We start from the raw sequence: 24,299 nt of genomic DNA, 5'->3' as shown, positions 1-24,299 counted from the left end.
AGAATACTGATAGTTAATGTTCACATGCTTTTCCTGACCAATAGCTCAGGACAAAGTACTGTTAGCTAATGAGCCAGCTCAGCTTTTTTGCTGCCCAGTGGCAAGTATCTTTTCTAGCCCCATCAGTTTTGTAATAAGTACAAAATCCTTCCAGCTCTATAAAGAAAAGCAAGAAATTATACTACTGATGTTTCTGTGCTGATCATGGAAAGAAGACTTGCCTTCCAAGTTATTTAGGTTATGATGATGGCTATACTGTCTGCAGGTCCCAGTCGTGACATCTACTAACCATGCATGGTTTCCAGGAGCTGGGACCTGGGGTGAGTCAGGTGTCACCTCACGGGGCCACACAGTTCACTCTACACAACAAAATGCTGTCACTTGCTGGAAAGTAGGGTTAGGATACAAGAACTAAAATACAGTGGTACCTCGAGTTACGAATGCCTCTGCTTACGAATTTTTCGTGTTACGACCAGCTCTGGCCCCCAAAATTTACCTTGTGTTGCAAACCACCTCGAGTTATGAACCGGATCCGCGACCATTTTCCCTCCCATGACACGTGGCCCATGGCCATTTTTCCGCCCCTGACACGTGGTCCGTGACCATTTTCCGCCCCTGACACATGGTCCGTGGCCATTTTTCCGCCCCTGACACGTGGTCTGTGACCATTTTCTGCCCCTGACACGTGGTCCGCGGCCATTGTTCTGTCCCTGACACATGGTCCGCGGCCATTTTCCGCTCCTGACACGTGGTCCGCGGCCGTTTTTCCGCCCCTGACACGTGGTCCGCGATCATTTTTCCACCCCTGACTCTCCCTCCAAGCAATAGCCACCTCCCTGTCCTCCACGCCAGAACGGATTAACGGTAATTACATTGAACCTTATGGGAAAATTTGCCTCGTGTTGCGACCAATTCGAGTTGCAACCAGAGTCACGGAACGGATTAAATTCGTAACTCGAGGTACCACTGTATGTAACAAAACAGTAATACAATTTCAAAATAATGATAAAATCTAAATGTAAAATCCGAAATATTATGCAGCTCAAGGTATCAAGAATTATTAAATGTTAAGGTAGACAGTTTTCACATGTTACATGATAAATAAATCAAAATATAAGCATCTAATATACACCTAGCAAGTGCTTCTCATCTCACTAAAACCCTTTGTATCTTCCTGGCTCAGATAATTGGGGATAAATAATCAAGGATGAGTAATCACTGGTATCCTAGGTGTAATCTGCTTCTCCTCAACAAGCCACTGCTATTGATAGCTGTGGAATGATAGCATAGACCAGTGTTTCTCACCCCTGGGAATTTTAAGATGTGTGGACTTCAACTCCCAGAATTCCCCAGCCAGCATAGGATGGCTGGCTGGGGAATTCTGGAAGTTGAAGTCCATGTATCTTAAAGTTGCTAAAGTTGAGAAACACTGGCCTAGAGCTTTTTTGAAATAATGAATCAAAGCCTAACCCAATCCTTGATGTGGCTATGTAACACTGGGCTGACACCGCAATACTATCCTAGATCTGGATACCCTCCTATGTTCTGCGGCCAGCTAACAAAAAGTATTGTCCTCCTGGATAGGGAGGTGAATATTTTGAGGGTACTGATTAGTGGATGAATAGCCAGTGGCTGTCTTGCCTTCCCTTTAAAAGATTAAACCCATCATTCTCAGATCAGCATGACTTGGGGGTTGGAATTTACCAAGGTTAACAGCTGGCCATATGAACATACGAATTTCATTCATTCAGTTTAGATCCCATCTTTTTTTCTAGAGACTCAAGAGAATGTACATAACACTCCAATTTTCCCCCCAACAAAAACTCTGTAAGGTACATTGAGCTGAAAGTGAATGGGGTGCTTACATAGTACATCTAATCAGGTAAATTATGGATCTAATAGCTCATTTGCTTATGTACTCAACATTTTGCCAGACACCTTCCCTGGCTCAATCCCCCATAGTTTTTGCATTCACTCTAGATAAAAAAACAGAAAAGAAAAATAACCAGTTAGAAACATTTTCCAAAATCTAACTTTGATCTCCTAACCAGCAACTGAGACAGATTCTTCCCTGAAGAGATTATGATGAAAGTTTTTATCTTTGACCAGTATGGTATCATCTTTGCAGCTTTGCATCCATTCAGATACTGCATAAGAGTAATAAATGGCATGAAATAGATTGGTTTACAATGTAGCTAGGATTGTTGGTAATTGTGACATTTATGAGCAGGATAATGTAGGAGCTGGCTTCTTTACAGTATAATATGGCGCCAATAAGATAAAATTAAGTTTCATATAGATATTAAGAACTGGACCTATTTCAATTTCCCCTGATTTTCATTTTAAAATAGTCAAAGAACCAGCTACATTTTTCTGATTAGACAAGCTCCTACCTTAGATATGTTGGAATAAAAATCCATTTTGTGTGATTTTTGCTCATAGAAAAAGAAATCGACAATTTGTCATTGGTTCTCCTTTAAAAAAAAAACCCTAATTTTGTAGAATTTATTCTGCATTCCTTTTGCTCTATTTTCAACATTTAATAGATTTTATAGTATAGTAATAAAATGGATTCCTCAAATTATTTGATTCTTTAATAATTTCTTGCCATTAAACAATACCATTTCCTGCAGATTATCCATTCCTTCTTTTCTATTTTCCTTCCCACTCAGCAGCTGGGTAAATCTTTACCTGAGATTTGGAAAGTTAATGTAGCCAGCTGAAAGCTTCCAAAAGACTATGGATTTACTTTTATCCAAGCCAGATGTATTTGTCCATGGGGTAGATACATTAGAAATCAAATCATTTTGGCTGTAAAAACTAAAGCGCTTATATGTAAATGTGAGAAACAGCAGAAGTTTAAAAAACAATTAAATCTGATCTGGAGATGGTCTTCTGTGTATGATGGTTGATCTGTACAGATGAAACAACTGCTGTTTGTACCAATGAGATTCCACTCTTAATTTTGTTTATGGCTTGCTATGACATCTTTATTCCTCTTTGTTTTGTGTTGGTCCGACGATACTTAGAATATTGCTTTCTATTCTGAGCCCCCCTTTTTAGAAGGACATTGACAAATGGGAGCTTGCCCAAGGAAGAGCAACTAAGGTGAAAAAGGGCCTGAAAGGAAAAATGTAAGAAGAATAATTGGAGGTATTGGATACATTTAGCCAGATGAAGAGAAGACTGCAGGAGAAGTAATAGCTACCTATCACTATCTTCTACATAATATGGGGCAGAGGTTCTTCAGAAGTTATTCCAGAACACAGGACAAGAAACAGTGGGTTTAAACTACAAGGAAGTAGATTTTAGGTGGTCATTAGGAAAAAAATTCTAATGGTAAGAGTTGTTCAACGGATGGATGGATGGATGGATGGATGGATGGATGGATGGATGGATAGATAGATAGATAGATAGATAGATAGATAGATAGATAGATAGATAGATCTTTTTATTACTCCTTTTTTCTCCATGACACTATTGTATGTCTCGGACGATTGGCTCCTTAACCTGGAGTCTATCTCAACTAAATCTAGAAGCATTTTCATTAAAAAAAATCTTGAGATCAAAACTTAGCACCAAGTTGTCATTACCAATTTTTCTCTTCCCACCTGGAATATTTAGCCTGAGGGTATATTTTGCCTAACTGAAAAGCTTGCAAAACGTTCATTGAAAGAATGATTGCCTTAACAACAGTCTTAATTTCAATGATGTGCCAAGTGTTCACCTGTAACCTTTTGGAGTTAAAAGTTGTGCTTTCAGAAGGCCTAAAATCTCCATCTTGATGGAGAAGCACCTTGGTCATCTTACAGCCCAGGGGCTTTGATCTTCAGCTGCTGCTAATCCGAACTTCCAACCTGGTAATAGTGACCACCTAGCTACTGTATATAAAGATATCACCCAAATGACAGAAAACAAAGTTAAAGTCGAGTGTGGGCAACATTGGTGCTACTTGTATCACACTGCTGGATGGCTGGTACCTAAACTCATTTTACATAAGCCTTTAGTGTAGTTTCAGCTTTTAGCAACTGCTGTTTTTTAAAAGATGAAATTAAGCCATAATCCCATAAAAACCAGCTGCCACAACCAAAAATAAAAAGGCAAGGCTGTTTTATTTTTGAAGTTCAGTGAATGAGCAAATAGTACCATATAGTACAAAGGTTAATAGCAGAAAATAACCAATATTGAAACATGGGATTGTTACATTGTAAGACCACTTTTTTTTGATAAATTAGAAAGGGAGAAAACCCCACACCTTGCTTTATTTTCTTTAAAACACAAACTATTAACAGGTAAATTGGAGCACCCGTGCCTATTTCATTTTATTTAATGATGGAAACGTTAGACGAGTAACACTGTAAAGTCTCCGTTTTTTCTTTAAATTATGCATTTCTGTATTTTTGCCACAAGAATAGAATGAGAGCCAAGCTGTTACACTGAGCAAGTATATAAACTGGCCAGCATACAAATGTTTTTGAAACAAAGATTGGTTCAATACTTGCAATTGCCATCTTTTGTAGACTCTTTTCCCCCCTAGAGAATGCAGATAATGTTCATACCACATGCTTACATTCTTGGTTGTTGCTGCTGCTACTGTTGTGGTGTACATGCATATTTCTAACAGGATTTGGGAGTTTTTAAAAACTGTTTTATAGATCATTGCAGATTCAATATCAATATCAAAACGTTTAAAGATAATTGCAGATTCAGTATCGATTGGCAAAGTGCTATGGAGATTCTTTGGTGTTTTTAATTAGAAGTTTCCTTCTCTGAAGTTCCTGCATCTTACATTGCTTTTGGCTGAATGCTTTCCACTGAGTGCCATGATATCATTACTCATGAATAGCCTCTTAACTAATTCTTCAACCTTTTCCTCATTGTTTTTTGTATACCCTTCCTAATGTTCTTTCGTATGTAGCATCTTAAGGGAAAGTGTCAGTTAAAACCACATTTTTGAGGGGGTGGGGTGGGGAACCAGAATCAATGTTCATAATTTTAAAAAGTTGCTCTAATAATCCTACTCTTCCACACAACCCAGAAACTTTATGGCAGAATTATTTGAGGCCAGCAATATGGAAGTGCAGTGTAAATCCTGCCCCTTTTCCTTTTTTAACTTTATAATTGCATCACCATGTAATAGGTCATTGGCAGGAAAATATTGGAACACAGTTCAGAATGATTGTGTGTGAAGACCTCTCCTCATATCATGAAACTTGAATGATTCCCTGGTTATGAAAAAAATGTTTGCCCCTGTGTAAAAACAAAAAAAAAAAAGACATGTGGATTGAAGTCAATCATGCCGTAGGGTGCAGGCAATACATTTGTCTTATGTTCCTTAAAAAGATGAACACGGACACCCCCTAAACCCCAACAGCTCTGGTGCAGAGAAGAAAATGATCAGAAACGATACACACTTTCAGGATATGATTTCACATGCTTGCACAGGAGGATGAGAAACTTTACATTCATTTTTGAAATGTTAGTGGATGGATCCATTGATGGCTCTAATCCATCTCTTTCGTCAAGTTCTTTGAATTGCGGCTCCCCTGCCCTCCCCAAATAAAAATGCATCTTACAGATGTTGTAACAGGGAGTACCTTAAGGTTTATCTGAAATAATAGAATCATAGAATTAGAAGAGGTCATGTTAACGTCAGTCTTGCCACACCAATCTTCTTGCACCATGTCGTTTCTTTTTGTCATTTAAGACTTTGGGTATGTGATCTGAATGAAAAGTTTTTATTTAATGTTATGTAAGAAGGACCAGTTGTACATGCTGGACCACATCCTTTCAATCTCTGGTTGTGCTCTGGCCATATTGAATGCCAAAGTGTAAAGTGGCATTTTACTTGTGGATTTAAATTATGGGGGTGCAGATATTAGAATGTTGGGGAAAAAAACAAGAACAGGGGAACCAGTGACACAGAGAGGTGATGGGTTCCTCCTCATTAAACACCTTCAAGCGGGGCTTAGACATTATCTCTCAAGGATGCTTTTGATTTCTGCAGGGAACAAGTTGGTGGACTGGATGCCCTCAGTAGCTCCTTCCTATTTACTTTCCCTCAATTGTATAGAACAGTGTTTCTCAACCTTGGCAACTTTAAGATGTGTGGACTTCAGCACCCAGAATTCCCCAACCAGTATAATAGATGGACACACTGTTGGGGAGATTAGGCTGAACCTGTGGTTGAACCTATGGGGCTTTCTGATCACAAATGGTATATGTTAATTTGGTGGAGATCTACATTCTCTGAATTCTAGAGCCAGATGGACAGTTCCCACTAGCATCTTTGCACAGTATATTATTTATGTCACCTTCTATAATTTCATTATGCTGACTGAAAATTCACATATATACTTTCTGTGCTTCATATACTATGTTCCACTTTCTAAGATGCTAACAATCTTTTGATGTACTGCTACAAATTGTTTGTCAATAAAGCCTCATTCAACCATAATTTTTTATCCCAGAATGCTACATATAATTTGCTTCTTCCAAGCAATTCTTGCATTCCACTCAAAGTCTCTTGTTAGATACTATAACATCTGACCTAATTTTTGAACTTTTCTGTACTGCTTTGCCTGTCAAAGAATTTTGTAGAACCCAGACATTTCCACACTCTTTTGTACTCTTTTGGTTGCTTTTAATAAAGGGATTACTCAGTTTCGGATTTTGGACTTTTAAGCATGGATCCATGTGGCTGTTCTAGTTTTATATTTCATGCAGTGTTATTGTAAAAATGGTAATATTGTATATCTCACAATCCCCTGTAACTACCAGATCTTACTCAGTGTTTCTAGTATGTTTGTACCTTTGAATAGAAACAGACTAGACACATATATTGCTTGTATGGCTCACTCTTTTTAATCTTCTGGTTTTATTTAATTGCATTTTGCTTGCTAAGTCCAGTATTCTGAATTGGAGCAACTAGATCCATGAATTTAACCCTGCCACCCCCACCCCACCTTTCTTATCAAATGTCACAAAATATGGAACAAGCTTTTGGATTGTCTAACTTGGATTCTATTTTTAAACATTTTATTTGGTCTGAATAAATTATCCACTCTTTGGATTCTTTCTCCTGCTCATGTCTTTGGCTTGCTATGAGTCAACATTTTGGGGGGAAGGAAGTTGGCTTTGATCTTTTATGAAAGAACCCCATTTCTTTTTAGGGCATCTGATCATTTGTTCAGCTTGCTCTTGATGGCTTGATTGGGAAGCAGGCCACCCACAGTCTGAAATAAAGAATTTCTCAGTTGCTAGCTAGTAGCATATAATGATTTGTACTGAACTGGAGATCTCCCCAGGTAGTCTAAAAAGACACTGTCACCCAGTAGTATCGTAACTATTATGATTAGCCAAACATGATATCTTCCATCTTCTGCTACCACAGTTGGAGAAATTCTGATCCTGTATGTACAGCAGGATTTGAGCAGAAGTGAACTATCGGGTGTAGTAGACTTTGTCCAAGTTCTTCAAGCAGTTGAGGACCATAAGCTCTTATGCTTCCTTGTTTTGCCGGGGCATTGTCAGTAATATTTAGAATGGAGAGTGAGCGAGCATTGTCTTCCCATTCTTCAGTAATGCTTGCTACATGTTGCTGAAGATTAAATGGCATGCCAAAGAGTTACAAGGATGGGTTGACCCACTGCAATAAGCCATGCCTTATTAACTAAGCTACATCTGCTAGAGCTGCACACTGCATTAGGCCATACATTCAGCATTGTTCAACTGCTAGCATCACACATCCTGCTATACCAAATGAATCACATTATGGCTTAGTGTAATATACATGCTCAACCATTGAGAGGTGTCTCTAAGTTCTGTATATGTTAGAGCAGAAGCATCTTTTAGGATATCTACAGTATATATTGATATGAGATCAAGATTTCATTGGCCTTAGACCCAAAGGAAATTGGCTTCAAATCCCTATTCAGCTATAAAACCTCTTGAGGGGTCTTGGGTTGCCTACCATCCCTCACCTTATCTTGGAGAATTATTTATGAGGATAATCAGTTATTATCCTGGGATGAAGAATAAGACACAGATGAAATAAATGAAGAAGTCCAGTGTATCAGTGCTCACTCTCAGTTTAACATCTCACCCTGCCAACCTTGAAATCTGTCTCCCATAATTCTTTAAGCTATTCCTAATTATGTTTCCTTTGTCACTGCTGTCACTCCCTTGCTTACTGTTCATTTATATTTCTCAGTGTCGTCCTACTACTTCTTGTTCATCCATGGTAGATTCATGTCATACCTGTCTTGTAGAATTCCTTATCTGAAGAAGACGAGGAACTGCAGGATCAAACCCAGGAAGCACTTCAAGCATTACAAAAACTAGAATGTTGGGAGAAATAGATGGAGCAGAATAACCAATGTTTGACTCTAGAAAAGAAGGTGTACATGTACAGGACCAAGCAAGCTGAAGTCAACTCTGAAATCAGGTAAGGATTGGAGTACAGCAACCAGAAATAAGAAAGTTAACAGCTGACTGCAATTCCAAAAGTTAACTATGCCCAGCAACCTCATAGGTCAACCAAATGACAGCTGAAATAACACATGATGAAATACTAATGGAATGTGGTTGGCAAAGGATAAAAGAACAAGTTGCAAAGGTCTCTTACAGAAGACCCCCAACTGTGCATGCAACTATCATTTATGAAGTGTTCCTGTCTTCCCCAACCCCTATGCATTACCTGATCAGTTTTGTAGTGGAATAAGCAAGTGTGTGTGTAATGCTTAAATCATTGTAATTATTAAAGCTTTTGTAGGTTAACAGAGACTCCCTGTGTGTTGGGTATTCTCTTGAGCATTTCATTACTGCATAATATCCCAAAGTTCAAATCTGTAACACAAGAAGATCAACCGAACAGCCTTATGAGAAAAGCAGCCGGTGAGGATGAAGTCGTAGAACATCTCCAGAACCTAGAGAGAATAGTATTTGAAAGTGTGGGCCGTGTGGCATAGTGCTGCTTGAAACACAGGTGGCTCTAGAGATCTATGGAGCTTCATAATTACTAATAGCTATGTGAGCAGGGGGCATGCCTCACAACTCATTATATACATATTTACTTTTGAACAATTACCTGCATACATGATAAATGTTTTGGGTTCCATTATCCAGCCCTTATCATGGTATGGAGACCTGTGGTCTTGAATCTTCCTGGTTCTCTGGATATCCCCTTGCTTTATTACTATTCAGTTCTTCAAACTTAACTGAACTGCTCACTTGTGTCAGTGATGTTGGCCTTACTATAAACTGCATCTTAACTTGTTCCCCATGAATTTTTTGTCTTGTTTTGCTGGCCTAGGTCCTAAATATAACTCTCCATTCTGTGGAGGGCCTAGATTATTGTTGTCACCAAACAAGGCTTGCTCTGATATCAGTTGTAGCAGAAGCATTTATCATTAATTAAGATTAACTACATCTATCCTCCCTATGCTAATGTTAATACTATGGGGGAAAATACTCTCTCTTTATAGCAGACATCTGGATGCTTGTTCATTAATTAAGCAATTCATTCATTCATTCTATATTTTAACTTTCTATTCTAGCAAACATTCAAAGCTCCCTTCCCCTATGCAATTCCTATTTTATGCATTGTACAGTATATTACATCTCTGACTGGAAGCTTTGATCAAGAAATGAGGCCCTGGTGCAGAAAATGAAATAAATAAAAAGAAAGAAGGTAAATTGAAGTGTTGTTCTTCAAAGCTAGATCCGTAATGACATCAAGGACTTACCAAAGCATTTCTCCTTTTGAAAAAGGTGTGTTTTGGGGGGAGGGGGTGTTCCAAACTGATTTTCCTACACAGTATATGAAATTTGAATGCAGCTCTAATTCTAAAAATACAGTAATAACCTCATTCCCTGAGTATTGCATGCCCTTTACTGAAGTTTACATTCCTCTTTCAATGAAGACTTATGGAATATAGCCTTTCCCACACCCTAAAAAACAAAAAATAAATAAATAAAAACCACAGTCCTGTTCTTTCCTAGCCTCCTCCCTATCAGTTCATAATTTCAAGATAACCAGGAGAAGTGATCTTAATCTCCTTGCTGATGGCACTTCTAAACTGAGAAACGGATTGAGTACGGTATAAGAGGCATTCAAGCTTGGCCTACACAGACTCCATAGATGTGAAACCTTCCTGGAGAATATCACAGGCAACTTCTACACTGGATCAAAATTACAAAACATGGAGAGATAACTCACAAAAGCCAGAGTTCAATGCAATAACATCATCTCAATGTTAACCTGTGGAATGGACACTTATTCATTCCAATGGACAACAATCAGCTAAAAATGTTCATGCGGTGGTGAATTTGGAGGTCATGTCTAAAAGCAGGATAGCCCCCTTTGACAAGTCCTGTTTCCTGTCTTGAATTGGGATCTTCCTTCCTTCCTTCCTTCCTTCCTTCCTTCCTTCCTTCCTTCCTTCCTTCCTTCCTTCCTTCCTTCCTTCCTTCCTTCCTTCCTTCCTTCCTTCCTTCTTTCCATCTCAATATGTAGTTTCTCTGGTGACCTGGCTAGAAAAAGTATGGTTACTAGAGATGCTGTTGGATTTTCTGTTGAACTTGGTTCGTTTCTTCTTCTTCCTCCATGGCAGGCACATGGAAATGAGGGTTGAAAGGAAGATCTGGCGGAAGTTGGTGGAGACCAAGTTATATAGGACTGGGTTAATAGCTGAACTAACATAGAAGAGGATGTTTGTCAGCATGTAGAAATAGTGATAGAAGTCAAAAAGGAAGCTGAGAGGAGAGAAAAAGAGGAAGATATTCTAAATTGAGCATGATTCAACAAAGAAGGGAAAGAAATACTAGCTATACATTTGAACTGTATAGCTACAATTTATTTTATTTTTAGTGATTTAGATGAAGCTTAGCTCATTTACTTGGACTCTAGGCAATGGAAAGATATTAAAGTATAATGATAGTAATAATAGAAAAACAATACAATAGAACAATAGCAGTGCAATGCAGTACAACCAATATCGGAACCCACAGCTCCACAGAAGGCCGAGGTCATGCCCACCTCAGGGAGCAGGATGTTCACCTCAGGACTTGCACTGAGAACACCTGTGCAATGTTTTGATAGCTATGGATCCACAGTATGACTGAGTTTGTGTACCTACTGTAGGAGCCAGTAGCTCCATTCTTGGGGCATACTAATAATTGCTAACTGGTAGAAAGCACATGAGCCAATTTGGTGTAGTGGTTAAGGCATCAGGCTAGAAACCAGGAGACTGTGAGTTCTAGTTCTGCTTTAGGCACAAAGCCAGCTGGGTGACCTTGGGCCAGTCATTCTCTCTCAGCCTCAGGAAAAAGATGGCAAGAGCAAACCACTTCTGAAATCTTGCCAAGAAAACTGCAGGAACTTCTCCAGGCAGTCGCCAAGAGTCAAAAACTGATTCAAAGGCACCGCCCGCCCACCCACCCACAAAAAGTACATACTTTGTGTGGAGAAAGTTTGAAGTTCACTCCCTAGTATCATCCACAAGTGGATGTCAGGTAAGTATCTGCAAAATGTCCTATTGCTGCAGTGTCCCAGGAAAATGTGGAACGTTGTGTTCTTCCAGACAGCATTGATCTGACAGTCCCATGAATGGACTATGTCAGCCCCACTAAGTAGACCACACCAGGAAATCAATTCCACAGGAAGGCTAAAACTACAGGTAGTCCTTCCTTAATGACCACAATAGTGACCGGAAAATTGATCATTAAGGGGGGGTGGTAGTTAAGCGAGTCACCACGTGGCTGGACCTGATTTTACAACCATTTTTAAGATAGTTGTTAAATAAATCATTGTGGTCATTAAGCGAATTCAGTTTCCCAATGGACATTTTTTGCCAGAATTTGCTTAATGACCACATGATTTGCTTAATGACCATGGTGATTCACTTAATGACTATCATAAAAAAGGTTGCAAATCACAATCACGTGACATCGGGGGTGGTGTGACAGTTGCAATGGTCATAAGTGCAAGTACAGGTTGTAAAGCACTTTTTCCGAGACCATTGTAACTTTGAACCATTGTTAAACGAAGAATTGTTAAATGAGGACTACCGTACTTTTATTGAGATTGGCTATAATAGCAGAATCTTGCAAGTCTGTGATTTACCTCCCCTCCTCATGAGTCAAGGAGGTGTCTGCCTAAGTTGCTTCTGAATTTGCTCTGGACTTAAAAAATGCTTCAGCTTCTTTTGTGTAAGGGAAGTTTTCTTCATATTTCCGTCAAGGTCATTTTCCTTGCTTTCTAAGACTGGCAGTTTTATGGAAGAAAATCTTCTGGAATAGGAAACTTGCATTTCCTCTGTTCTGGGATATTTACTGCCAAAACTGGAAAAGCCAGATCAGCATGGCCTGGAGGTAGAACAGCACTTGCTGTATATTCCTGGAACACTGGGCAACTGAGAGTTTTGCAGATCCCTCAAGCAGGAGAGTTCAGCTAGGAACGAGGTCCTCATCTCAGATCTTAAGTTGCTAGTAGTTAAAGAAGGCCATGGGACAGATGAAGCTATATCTCAGGGCAAACATAGCAGCCCCGACAGCCGTACAATGCTCCATATGCCCACTAAATGATTGACAGCTGAGCATCAAATAATCGTTCTGTATCTTATTATTTTTTTAAAGGCAGAATCTGGAGGGAAGTAAATTAGGCATACGAATGGCTAGAGATGCTCATTTTATTATTTTTTATTTTTAAAAGGATGTATTCTTTTAACAAAAAGTAAAAAACAAAATCCTTGCTTATTCCCTTAGAAGACATATCAGTTCCTTCAGTCCTAAATCCATCCTTTTCCCCAGGAAGATTCATGAGAGGCGGGTCAAAATAGTCAAGATGGTGGTCATGACCCAAAAACTGGAGTCTGTACATGCATGTGACATTGGTGAAAGTACAAAAGGTGTAGGACTTTGATTTCATGATTGTGATCACCTTCTGGACTTTTTTTTTGTTGTTCCTTCAGACACCCCTGTCTTTCCCAACATGGTGTCCTTGAGAAATGTTCACCATGCAGAATGGAAATTGTAGAAATTGGGTGGAATTCAAAAGTTTCCAGCTTTAAGAATAGGGAAGATGTAAATAATTCAATAGAGACCACTAAAAAAATGACATTCTCAAAGCCACAAATCAGATGATGCAGGACAATACTGAACCAGTCTGGAAGGAATAGCAGCCTGACCAAATGCCTGATCAGATTGCACCAGAACTTTAAAAGGTACATTGCCAACTACTATACATCTGAGTCAAGAGGGTACTCATGAATTGGAATTGGGCTCTTTTGGACATGGCACTGCTAGTGACTCGCTAGCAGATGAGGAATCCACAGAGGACATCTCAAGATGTCTTGGGAGAAACGTCTGGGTTAGCCTGCTGATCTCCTTAAAATAATGATAGGAATCAGATTACTCACTTTGACCACTGATTTCCTGACACATAGCAATACATAAGTCTCCGCACATGGTATGGAAGCCAGCACACCACAAAGGCAATCACAACGGCACCTGTAATGGAGAGAAATATGCATTAGGTTAGTGATTTGCACACAACAGCATTTTTCCACCATCTTCTGGTCTGCCCTTGTTGCTATGGCTTACGTTCTGGTGGAAGGGGGAGGTGGGGAGTCTACACCATTTTAACATCAAGAGCTCTTATACAACAAGAGAACTATTCACTTCAAAGAAAGGGATGTAGATATTTGAAGAATATTTTTGGATAAAAAGGATTTAAATTTTGCTCCATTCAGATAGGTCTTAAGAAAACCAATCAGCTTCTCTGGGATGAATTTTCCATTCCCAGTAGAAATTTCTCAGTATCCATCTTTTTCCCTTACAAGTGTTACTATGCATACTTCCACTTGGAATCAGCTCTGATCTGATAAATCTCAGAAAGACATTTGTTTTGAGAGCTGATATGTTAATTATGTTTCTGCTCTAATTTACTGGGAATGGCAACAATGAAGTATTTTTCTCTGAATAACTGCAGCCTTATGAGTGGTCTGCTTTCTCATTAGAGAAAGGCTGAGTTGGACCTCAACTGTCCCCTAGGCCCAATCAGCCATGATACTTCATCTCTCCATCCTGTAGGGGTTCAGCATATTTCTCTCCCCCAATCTCCAATCCATACAACCATAGTTAGGCCATTGTGGAAAGTGCCTGTTTGCACAAAATAGTTGACACACTGTCTTCTTATCTTCACAATTCATAGGATCTTTTAAATGCAGCAGCTGAATGCCAGCTTTGTGGTTGGGAAGCTTCTCCTCATAGTTCTGCACTACTTCAGAGTCTTCAGATTATTGAAAACAGTAGGATCACTGGTATTTTTCTTTGAATTGTTGCAAGTCTGCAGATTTTGTAGGTGGTCCATTTTTCCAATGATAGGAACTCTTGCTTCATCCTGCCTTCCAGCTCCTGGGCATAACCATGAAGCTTTCTCCTTTTCCCTTGCACTCCATTCTTCCCTAGTCTTTTTCTGGAGCTTGTTTCTTCCTATTAGCATTGTTTCAAACTTATCTCCCCTCTCCCTCAATCCAGCTGCCATAACAATGTTCAAACATGGTTGCATGTTTAGAAAAGGCACACATTTGGAAAATTGCTGGCACACTAGCCTGGTATCTTCACAATTCACAAGGGCTTCTGAATGCAACAAGGTAGCTAGGGGAATTTGGAGGGTTTCAGTGTTTTTGATAACATTTTAAAATAATAAATCTTCCTAGTTTTTTCAGATTTTGCTTGCTCCTGGCCCTTTCTGTCTGATGCTTTGGATTGGTGTCCCCTTATCGTTTCTCCCTAAGCAATATTTATACTGCAAATATGGAGATTCAACAGAGTATCCTGATACCTCACTCAGGTCCACTGGAGTTGGGTGTCCAATAAATTTAAATAAATAAAATAAAATGTTGTTAGCAGCCAAGTCTGCTAGTGAAGGAATAATGGAGTTAGCTGCTCACTGTGTACACATTTACCCAACTTACAGTGTCTATACGGCAATAATTCAATCTGACTTTCATTCTTATCAGCATAATTGCTTTTTTTTACCACTGGTTTCTTTTTATGATTGAAGGCTACCTGCTCATCAGGAGTTCAGTCCGTGCCAGGGAGAAAACATAACACTATCAGAAGATTGTGTTGGCCCTTTGAAGCTTGTGTTGTGAAATGCAGCTGAAACCAATCTTATTTTCAATGGGTGCACAAATCCGTTTCATCATCTAATCTTTTAAATTGTCAATATGTCAGGAGCAACTGTCTCATTTTGTGGTAGTGAGGTGTTTGAAAGACTTCTGCAGTGGACCAGTCTGCTTGGTGCTCAAGGACATACACCTCTCTATTTTGGCTTCTCTTCTGATCTTTTTTATTAAAGCCAACACAGAAACGATCCAAAATGAACTGGCAGTGAAGAAAGAAGGTTTAGCTTTGTGACTTCATACTGCAGAATCTCCATTTCAAAACTCACTTTTGTTATCAGTGCTGAGATGTTTTAGGTCTACCCTAGTGTTTCCCAACCTTGACAACTTTGTGGTGTGTGGACTTCACTTCTAGAATTCTTAGCCCACGTACAATTTTTTTTAATGGAGTTCATACATAAACATTTCTTCTTAGAGGTAGAAGTCTTCTCTGTGTGCCCATGAATGTTCCTGCAAGCAAATATCTAACCTGAGCAAGGATTATTGAAGCAGGTTTTAAAACAATAATAGAAAGAGGAAATTTATTGAAAGGAAATGCACTATAGCCACAGGAAAAGTCTAGCACCTACTCTAGCTAACCCACCAGAAGTAGTCCAAGAGCATGTACTGTATGTATATGTCCCAAGGAAAAAGGGCAGAAGGAAGTGAGATTAGTCATCTTTTAGACAAAGATCAGGGAGAGGGGAAACAGAAGAAATAAGGACTTTCCATCTACGTTCCATTGACCCCTCACAGACAATAAGACATCAGGTGGAGAACAGTCAATGCCCTGAATTTATACTCCCAACAATTCTGAGCTATGAAGGCCTATAGAACTACATCTTCATAAAAGTTGGGGCTGAATGGTTGAGAAGTTGGAAGAGTTAAGGCAAAACATAGACATTCAGCCTGGCAAGAGATAATGAACCAACATTAGTTCTTATTTTCAAGAAAAATGCAAAGTTCTCCCAAATTTCTCAGAGAGAAAAGCAGTTTGTAAAACCAACCAACCAACCAACCAACCAACCAAACAGAAAAGGGGGTCCAGGAATAATCAAAATAGTCTTTCACCAATATCCACACATTTCCAAAGCATTTGATGCAGTGAGCAAATCAGCACCACCACACCAAAATCATTGTCATCCAAATGTATTTAATTAGGGCTATAGCCATACAAAAATGTATAGTCGGAAGCTGTGAACATAAAATGGCCTTAAGTGCCTTATATGAGTGGTAGGAACAATTTTTAAACGATGTGCGTTTTAGGAAAAAGTACTGTATATGTTGGAGGGGGGAATGCATGTAAGAAATTGGTATTTTATGAGAAAAGACATGAAAATACATCTGCATTTTAAGTACAATTTTAACAATGCTGGATGTATCTACACAACATACCTAACCTGTTTACTAAGTAACTTATATTCTAGGCTTGCATAAAATATTGAATTATATATTATTTGCAACATGCTAATCCCAACCTTTTCATCTCCCAGAGCTAAAACTAAGCTTAGTATGCTATGTAAATGGATGTACTAGGTCTTTAAACAATTTGGTTAAAAGTGATGAGCAAATACAGTCATAAAGGGTTAGTTTGTAAAGGAATTACTGTATATACTCACAGGTAAGCCCATCCGTGGATCAGAAAACCCTCGAATTTTTAACCGAAATACCATGAAAAATGTGCGACCCATGGATAAGGCAATTATGAAAATTAAAACATGAAAATTTCAAGGGTTAGCTTATCTGCAGGTGGACTTATACACAAGTATATACAGGTACTTTTAAAAATTATTACCATATATATTCATCGATAAGTCCATCCACGGAGAAGCCAAACAGAAAAGTCAATTTTGGGGGTGTATTTTGGAACCTAAAATTCTCAGCTTATCTGCAAGTATATATGGTAAATAAATTATATAACTTTGATTGATGATGTGCTGTCAAGTCAGCGTTGACTCTTAGTGACCACACAGAGAGATTTTCTGCAGGAGGATCTGTCCCCAATCTGGTCCTTCAGGTCTTCCAACCATTGCTGCTGTAATTGAATCTGCATAACTTTGCTGGGAATTAATATGTCTGGTTTGGGCAAATGGGCAGCAGTGAGTTTAGAGGGTTGGGAGTGGAACCCACATCCACCTGTTGACTCTCTGTACCCTACAGGGTGCTCCAGTAGCAAGAAAGTGGTGCAATGCCTGGCTGCTGGTGATTATGTCATTGACTATATGCTGTGCAGATGTTCCATTTGCTGCTCCATCATGTCGCACGGAAGGTCTCCAGAGCTGCAGAGCTGATGAACTCTTCCAGTTTCCCCACTCTTTCCTAATACTTCCTGCATCTTCATGCCTTGTTTCACTGATTCTTTGGACAGTCCCATCTGTTAGTTTCTGGGTGCTTTTCTGCAGGTTTGTGCAGGCAAAGGTTCAACAGGACCTGCTGGTATATTCTTCTGCTAGAAAGTGTCTAGTTGAAATCAGAAGAGGGTTGAATCAGAAGAACCCTTTGGCAAAAAAGTCTGAGTCAAGATTAATCTTCTTCAATCATGTGTAATGAGAGTATAAAACCTACCCTACTTATTCACAGAGTAAATCCCGCTCTGTCATTTTCTCTTTAATAAACATGTTTGTAAACATGTTCTTATAAATAGCACCAGAGAAAATTTACAAAAAATTCACAGAAACCAATGTTTAGCATCAAGTGCAAAAACACTTTTGGACTTACACTGGAGATCATTCTCTTGTCTATGTTTAGCTCTCCATGGCTTCAAGGGCACATCCATACAGTTTGCTTAGCAACAAGGACATATAGCCACCTAATTCAGATACTTGTGGCTCTGCAAGGCATGCATCAAACAGGAAACAATGATTGCAAATATAAAACCATACAACATCAAAAGAAATGAAATCCATAACCAACATATCATATGACCTAGGGCTGGGGTCCACCAAACTCCAATAACTCCACCTCCCAGAAGATGGGATCATCTATCATCTATCATCCTGGCCCCAGTGCATCAGGAAAAAAAAAGTTTTGAAATCTGTTCAGAAGGCAAACACTTTCAGATCTACCCAAATCTCAGTGAAGAAATTGTGACAAAGGGCAGACGCTGCCACAGTAAAGGCACACCTCCTAGGTCCCATCAGACAATCTTGCCTCAAACAGGGGACCTGAAGCATGCCTCTCCTGTGAGAGCATGTGGGAGCGTGTGGAAGGCAAGCAGTCCCACAAATAACTGGATCCTATGTCCTGTAGGGATTTGTAAGTGATAACCAACACTTTGAATTGCACCAGGAAGCCTACTGGGAGCCCATAAAACTTGTGAAATAATGGTGTTCCCCAGGTGTACTGTGGTGTACCCATAACTATCCATATTGCTGCCTCCTGAACCACTTGCATCTTCTCAATAGTCTTCAAAGGCAGCCCCACGGAGAACGCACTGCAATATTCTTAGTCACTGGGAAGTGACTAAGGCATGAGTGACCATAAGCAGGGCCTCCCAAACCAAGAATGGATATAGTTGGTGCACAGGCTGGAGTTGTACAAAGGCCCTCCTGGACAAGGTTGCCACCTGCTTCTTGAGTAGGAGTCCTGAGGACCCCAAATTGTAAAACCAGTTCTGAGTGAGCGAGTACAACCCACACCAGATCCAATGGTGGAAAATCTCTAATTCTAGGTTCAGGATCCCAAAATTCACAGGCACTAAGTCTTGCCAGTCAAAGCCTATTCTCCCCATTCTAGGTCCCCACAGCTTCCAGATACCGAGAAAGGATCTTGAGAGCATCACTTAATTGGCCTGGGACAGAAATGTACAATTGAGTATAATCATCATACTGTTGATATTTCACTCCTGTAATTTGCTACTCCCTGGTATGTTTCTTTTTTGTTTTTAACTTCCCAGTCTAGTCCAACGTCCTAGGATTTTCTGATGGTTTCCCATCCATATCAGACCCCATTCAATTCTTTATAAGATGCTGCCACTTGTAATTCTTTTCTGTTGGTGAGCATTCTTGGTATTTGGCACTAGCCCCCTTACTTCCACTTGGAATAGAAGCTGGAGGACTGGTTTTGCTATAACTGTTGAAGTGTGAAACTTGCCAAAATAGCAACTACTGATTTAAATGACTGAACTCCAAATGGCACATTGCCATGAAAAATCCATCTCTCTATTTGAATTTTAGCCAGTTTTTTTTTGGTTTTTTTTTGTCCTGCGACATTGTCAATGCTCTCAATACTAAGTTTCAATGAAAGGCCTTAGCTATATTTTTTTTAAAAAATTATGTTTGGGCCCTGTTCACACTACATCATTAAGGTTTACAGGTCTGAGCTGTAGCCATTGAAATGGCCACCCAATGGCAGCAAAGAGATACAAAAAATCTAAAAAAAATTCTCTGCTCCTATCTGGGGGTCACCTGGAACTTTGCAATACAGATCTGGTGGCCCTACATCATACAGGTTTAGTCTTCAGACCAGTGTGTGAATTCCGCATGCAAAAATTAAGATGGTTTCATAATGAACAGAAAAAATATCAGTACAGATAGTACAATACAAGAAGATGAAAAAGTCATCTATACAGTGGTACCTCTACTTACGAACGCCCCTACTTATGAAATTTTCAAGATACGATCAGCTCCGGCCCCAAAAATTTACCTCTACTTACAAACTCGCCTCGACTTATGAGCCATTTTCCGCCCGTGCCACGTGGTCCGCGGCCATTTTCCGCCTGTTCCACGTGGTCCGTGGCCATTTCCCCACCCATTCCACGTGGTCTGCGGCCATTTTCCCGCCCATTCCACGTGGTCCGTGGCCATTTTTTCCGCCCTGTCGCGTGGTCAGCAGCCGTTTTTCCACCCCTGACGCGTGGTCCGCGGACGCTGGAATGGATTAATGGTAATTACATTGAACCTTATGGGAAAATTTACTTTGACTTGCGACCAACTCAACTTGCGATCAGATTCACGGAACGGATTAAGTCCGTAAATAGAGGTACCACTGTATAATTCCAATAATACATGATGATTTCCATGGTAGAAAAGGCAACAATGAATTCCCTGTAAAACCAACTAAATTTTATAACAGTTGCTAAAATGGCGGATCAGGACAGAGGAACGATGAAATGATATTATTTAACCTAATCTTGGTTTTACATTTTTTATTACGCCTTTCGCATGTCCTCTCTTCATAAGGCAGAACTGGATGGCTTGGAAGAGGTTTATGTGCTTATTTAGGGTTGCTGATATAATTAGGCACAATCTTATATTTTATTCATCCATCCATCCAAGTAGCCATGTCTCAGTAAATGAGTAATCAGTTAGTAGTATCTTTACGTTAATTTGTAATATTCCATGCAATCTCTGCTATCAGTGCTTTATAAATAGAGGAAGGCATGCCATTGGTTATATCTTAAATTTGCAGATAAGGAAAGAGTGACAGGTCAAGGGAGCAAGAAGAATTTGGTATCCTTGGATACATTATTTGGACAGTATTGTGCAGGCCCCACTGAAAATTGTGTTACCAATAGTTTCTTTTAGGTATCTTAAGATAATTTCATTAATAGATTACTATGTGGTTGGATTCCAGTTTTTTTTTTAATGAATCTACAGCTCTTTGAATTTTATGATGCAGTTCTTTGCTTAGAAAATGCATGTAATAATGCATACTATACTGTATTGGCAAATGTGTGCAAAATGCATATTTTGGGGAAAAGGACATATACCTTGTTGTATTTTGTGGGGAAAAAATCCATATAGATTGTCATGTCTTTTTTTTTTAAACTGAACCTAAGGAATGGTCCAATGGTGATTCTAGAAAATCTGGAATGAGGGAAAAGAAAGCCAGTTCAGGGCAGTGTTTTCTAGTTAGGTAAATATTTTTGCCCCTCTCACGTGCACACGTTGGAATAACTGCTGTCCTTTGATACCAACTCAGAAAGAACTTGTCCATAAATATTTAGGACTTGTAAATCAAAATAACAAAACATGTAAATCAATAAATAAAACCAGTAAGGGAGCAGCTTCATAACTACCTATAAATAAACAGCCAGATAAAGAGAATCTCTTCAGATATGGTGCATTATTTGGTTCTTATTTTGAATTTCCAGTGAGCAGACAGAAGGCAGGAGTTCTGTCTCTCTTTTCCAGAGTTCATGGAAAACAAGGATTATGATAGATTCCAGGGGTTGGGAACAGTGTTCAGAGGGCATGCTTTCTTCATTTATAATTAAAATACATAAACGATCCACTACCATATCCAGGTGTAGCATTAATACAAACTATAACCCAACCTGAACCCACCCTGAAAAGGATCCAGATGATTTGCTTCATCCAGGGTCCTCTGAGCTGAAAGCCAACCACACAGTCAACAACCACCCAGAGTCGCCTTATGTGAAATGGGCAGCTATATAAATATGATAAATAAATAAATAAACAAACAAACAAACAAACAAACAAACAAACCTTCCCTAGAAACTTATTCAATTCAGTTAGGTCCAAGGATGACACACCCTGCCTCCTACAAGGCAGATGGAACCAATCCCTCCCACAAACAGGCATTAATCACTGCTTGGACCCAACCACAGATGTCAGCCTTACAAGGGAGACCAGACAGGAAACATAACCCGAAGAGCTAATTCTACTTTACTGTAAAGCTAAATTAACAGAATCCCGCAAATCTGAAAGTACTTCTCTCCCCACCCCACTTTTACAGCCCCCAAACTAGGGACAGTCTCTTCTGAGCCTCTTGCCCCACCCATATTCCTGCTGTGGGCTCAGTTGCCTTTTATCTGACCATTCTCTTGGCTGCGTCTCTTTGTCCTGTCCCCCAAGGTCATTCCCACATACCATTACATCACCTCCCAGGAGCCTTGACCAAACAGGAGGGTCATGGGTCTAGAACACAGGTGGTTGAGCTCATAGCTTCAAGGACCGTGTCCATTTCCTCAGGACTGACCAGTTCAAATTCCTCCCAGATAGTTGGGAGTATTAGAAGTCTCTTCTCTAGAAGGAATAATAAATCATTTCCAAGCCACAAGTGCAAGACCTCACCTAAACAGATAAATTGGATATCAGATATGTGAACATTGCTTAAAATCAGAGGGATACATACGCAAAACCCGAACTCCATGCTTCAGGGTTTGAACACGTCCAGGTTCCATGGACATGCTAAGCATGGTTTGCTGTCCTCCAATTGTGCACACTTGGTTTTCTTGTGCTGCTTGCTTGAACATGATGATAAGTTGGTTGGCTATGATGGTGTTCAGGACGGAGATAACAGCCATTGGGAAAACGAAGGAGATGAAAACATTGACCTGGATGGGAAAGTAAGAGAGGGAATAGAGAAAGTTAGCATCCAAATGGGAGAGAAAGGACTAGAGGTGTTGGTGTTGGTGGGACCCACTCTTTCAAGTAACAGTGCTGTATTTCAAAGGTGATGCCACAAGGTCTGGAAGACAGATGTTCTTTCCAGAAACAGATGTTCTTTCCATAAGAATCCCTAGAATCCCAGAATTACAGCAGTTGCACTAGATTATTCTTGTCCCTCCAACTCTACTTCTATGGTTCATCATTGCTGGATTGAGTGATTTCTTGTGCTGCACCTCAACTGAAATATTTCTGGGGTGGCTTCTGAATGAATTAAGAAAGTCCGAAGTATTTCATTCACAAGGTAAGATAAAACACTATTGTACCCTGGCTGATCTTAAGAAACTAACCAGAGTTGGAATGTAGTAGAACTTGGATGAGAGACCACTAGGATACTTCTAGATTACAAGGTAGACTACAAAGTCAAACAAAACAAAACTCAGAAGAAAACAATGGCTAACCATTTCCATGGGGCTGCTCAGAAACCTGGATGAATGTGTCTGCGAAGTCGCAGGGAAATGAAAAAAGTCTTTTCTATTTGATGTCCACTGTTCATCTTGAGCAGTTTCTGGAGCCCCCAAACCTTGTCACAACTCACTGCATTGAATGCATAAATAAATAAATATAAAGGCTACAAAAACACACTATCATTAAATCAGTAAAACTTTACAATAAAACCTTGAAACATATTAAATGCCGCCATAAAACTGTACAATAAAACCCTGCAATAAAATGATGAATTTGACAGTCTAGAGAAAAAAAAACCATTTCCACTTGCTGCCCTGTGTTGAAAGTGAAGTGGCCTCCTTTGGGCAGCTGCTGGAGCCCTAGAATATTGCCAACACTCCCTGCATTAAGCACTAGAAAAAGAAACTGACAATAAAACACTATAATTAAATCACTGAAACACTACAATAAAGCATAACAACAAAATCAATAAATATCACAATAAAACTCTACAATAAACTAGTGAAGTTGAAAGGCTGGTGAAAAAGACTTTTCCTCTTGTTGTCCAGTATCCCAAGTGGGCATCGTTGTCCAGCTACTGGAGGTTCAGAACATTATAATGTTCCAATTCTGTTGACATCTGCTGTGGACATAAATGTCAGCCAGTTCAAAGCTTGTGGCTCCAAGACACCTGGTGGTGTTAGCTTCATCCTGGCTAGACCTATCTGTGTCAGAAGAAAGTCACTAGGATATGCCTCCATAGCTGACATATCTCAGGAAACAGAGAGAGTGGAAACTAAACTCAACTAAAAATAGGGAAAGGAGATAACTTCATAGACAACAAAAGAAAATAAAGACACGTGTAGGCAATGTTATGCAATACTATTGGTAAGTAAAGTTTTATCATACATAATCAACTGTTCTCTGGGAAAATGAGAGATGGAACATTATCCCACCACCACCTCCATGTCTAAGACCGTATGCTATCAGGAAAAGAACTGGTGAGAGAGGAGCTAACATCAGTGTGAAGTCAAATCTTAATGTAAGAACACAAGTATCATTTTGTGCTGTGGTGGTAGGATTTTATGTTTATCTATTTCCCCAGTAGACATAGATACCACTTCTGAGAGTTTAAACCTGGTTTTGTAATAGAGGCAATGTTAGCATGCAGTAGGCCGAAGTTCTTCATGGTTGGCTCCCTACCAACATGTAAGTGTTGTTGCTAGCTTCACAATGATAGTTTGCTTAGCCAAGGTACCATCAGTAGGAACTTTGAACTTGAAAGAGGAGTTAGCTGTCTGATCCAGAAAGATACAAGTGGTTAGCAGCATGG

General features: G+C 39.6%; 1 protein-coding gene across 2 annotated transcripts in view; it reads right to left on the bottom strand.

Annotated features, from left to right (window-relative positions):
- The window catches only part of NTSR1 (neurotensin receptor 1), a 131,162-nt gene that overhangs the window by 6,049 nt on the left and 100,814 nt on the right, over positions 1-24,299 (bottom strand). Inside the window, exons 2-4 of one of the 2 annotated variants that reach the window (XM_088153857.1) lie at positions 22,266-22,467; positions 13,419-13,509; positions 4,106-10,755 (exon numbers count right to left, since the gene is read on the bottom strand). In XM_088153857.1, the coding sequence (XP_088009983.1) occupies positions 10,506-10,755; positions 13,419-13,509; positions 22,266-22,467 (543 nt within the window). In that variant the 3' untranslated portion in view covers positions 4,106-10,505. Of the gene's footprint in view, positions 1-4,105; positions 10,756-13,418; positions 13,510-22,265; positions 22,468-24,299 lie in introns of those variants that run through there. The other variant, XM_088153858.1, reaches the window with a different exon arrangement.

Source organism: Python bivittatus, unplaced genomic scaffold, assembly GCF_059951505.1.
Source record: "Python bivittatus isolate LINGU-HERP-01145 unplaced genomic scaffold, Pbiv_v1 ctg000700_np1212, whole genome shotgun sequence".
NCBI classification, from domain to species: Eukaryota; Metazoa; Chordata; class Lepidosauria; order Squamata; family Pythonidae; genus Python; species Python bivittatus.
The sequence above is the reverse complement of the archived record's forward strand: the minus strand, read 5'-3'. Positions and strand labels throughout refer to the sequence as shown.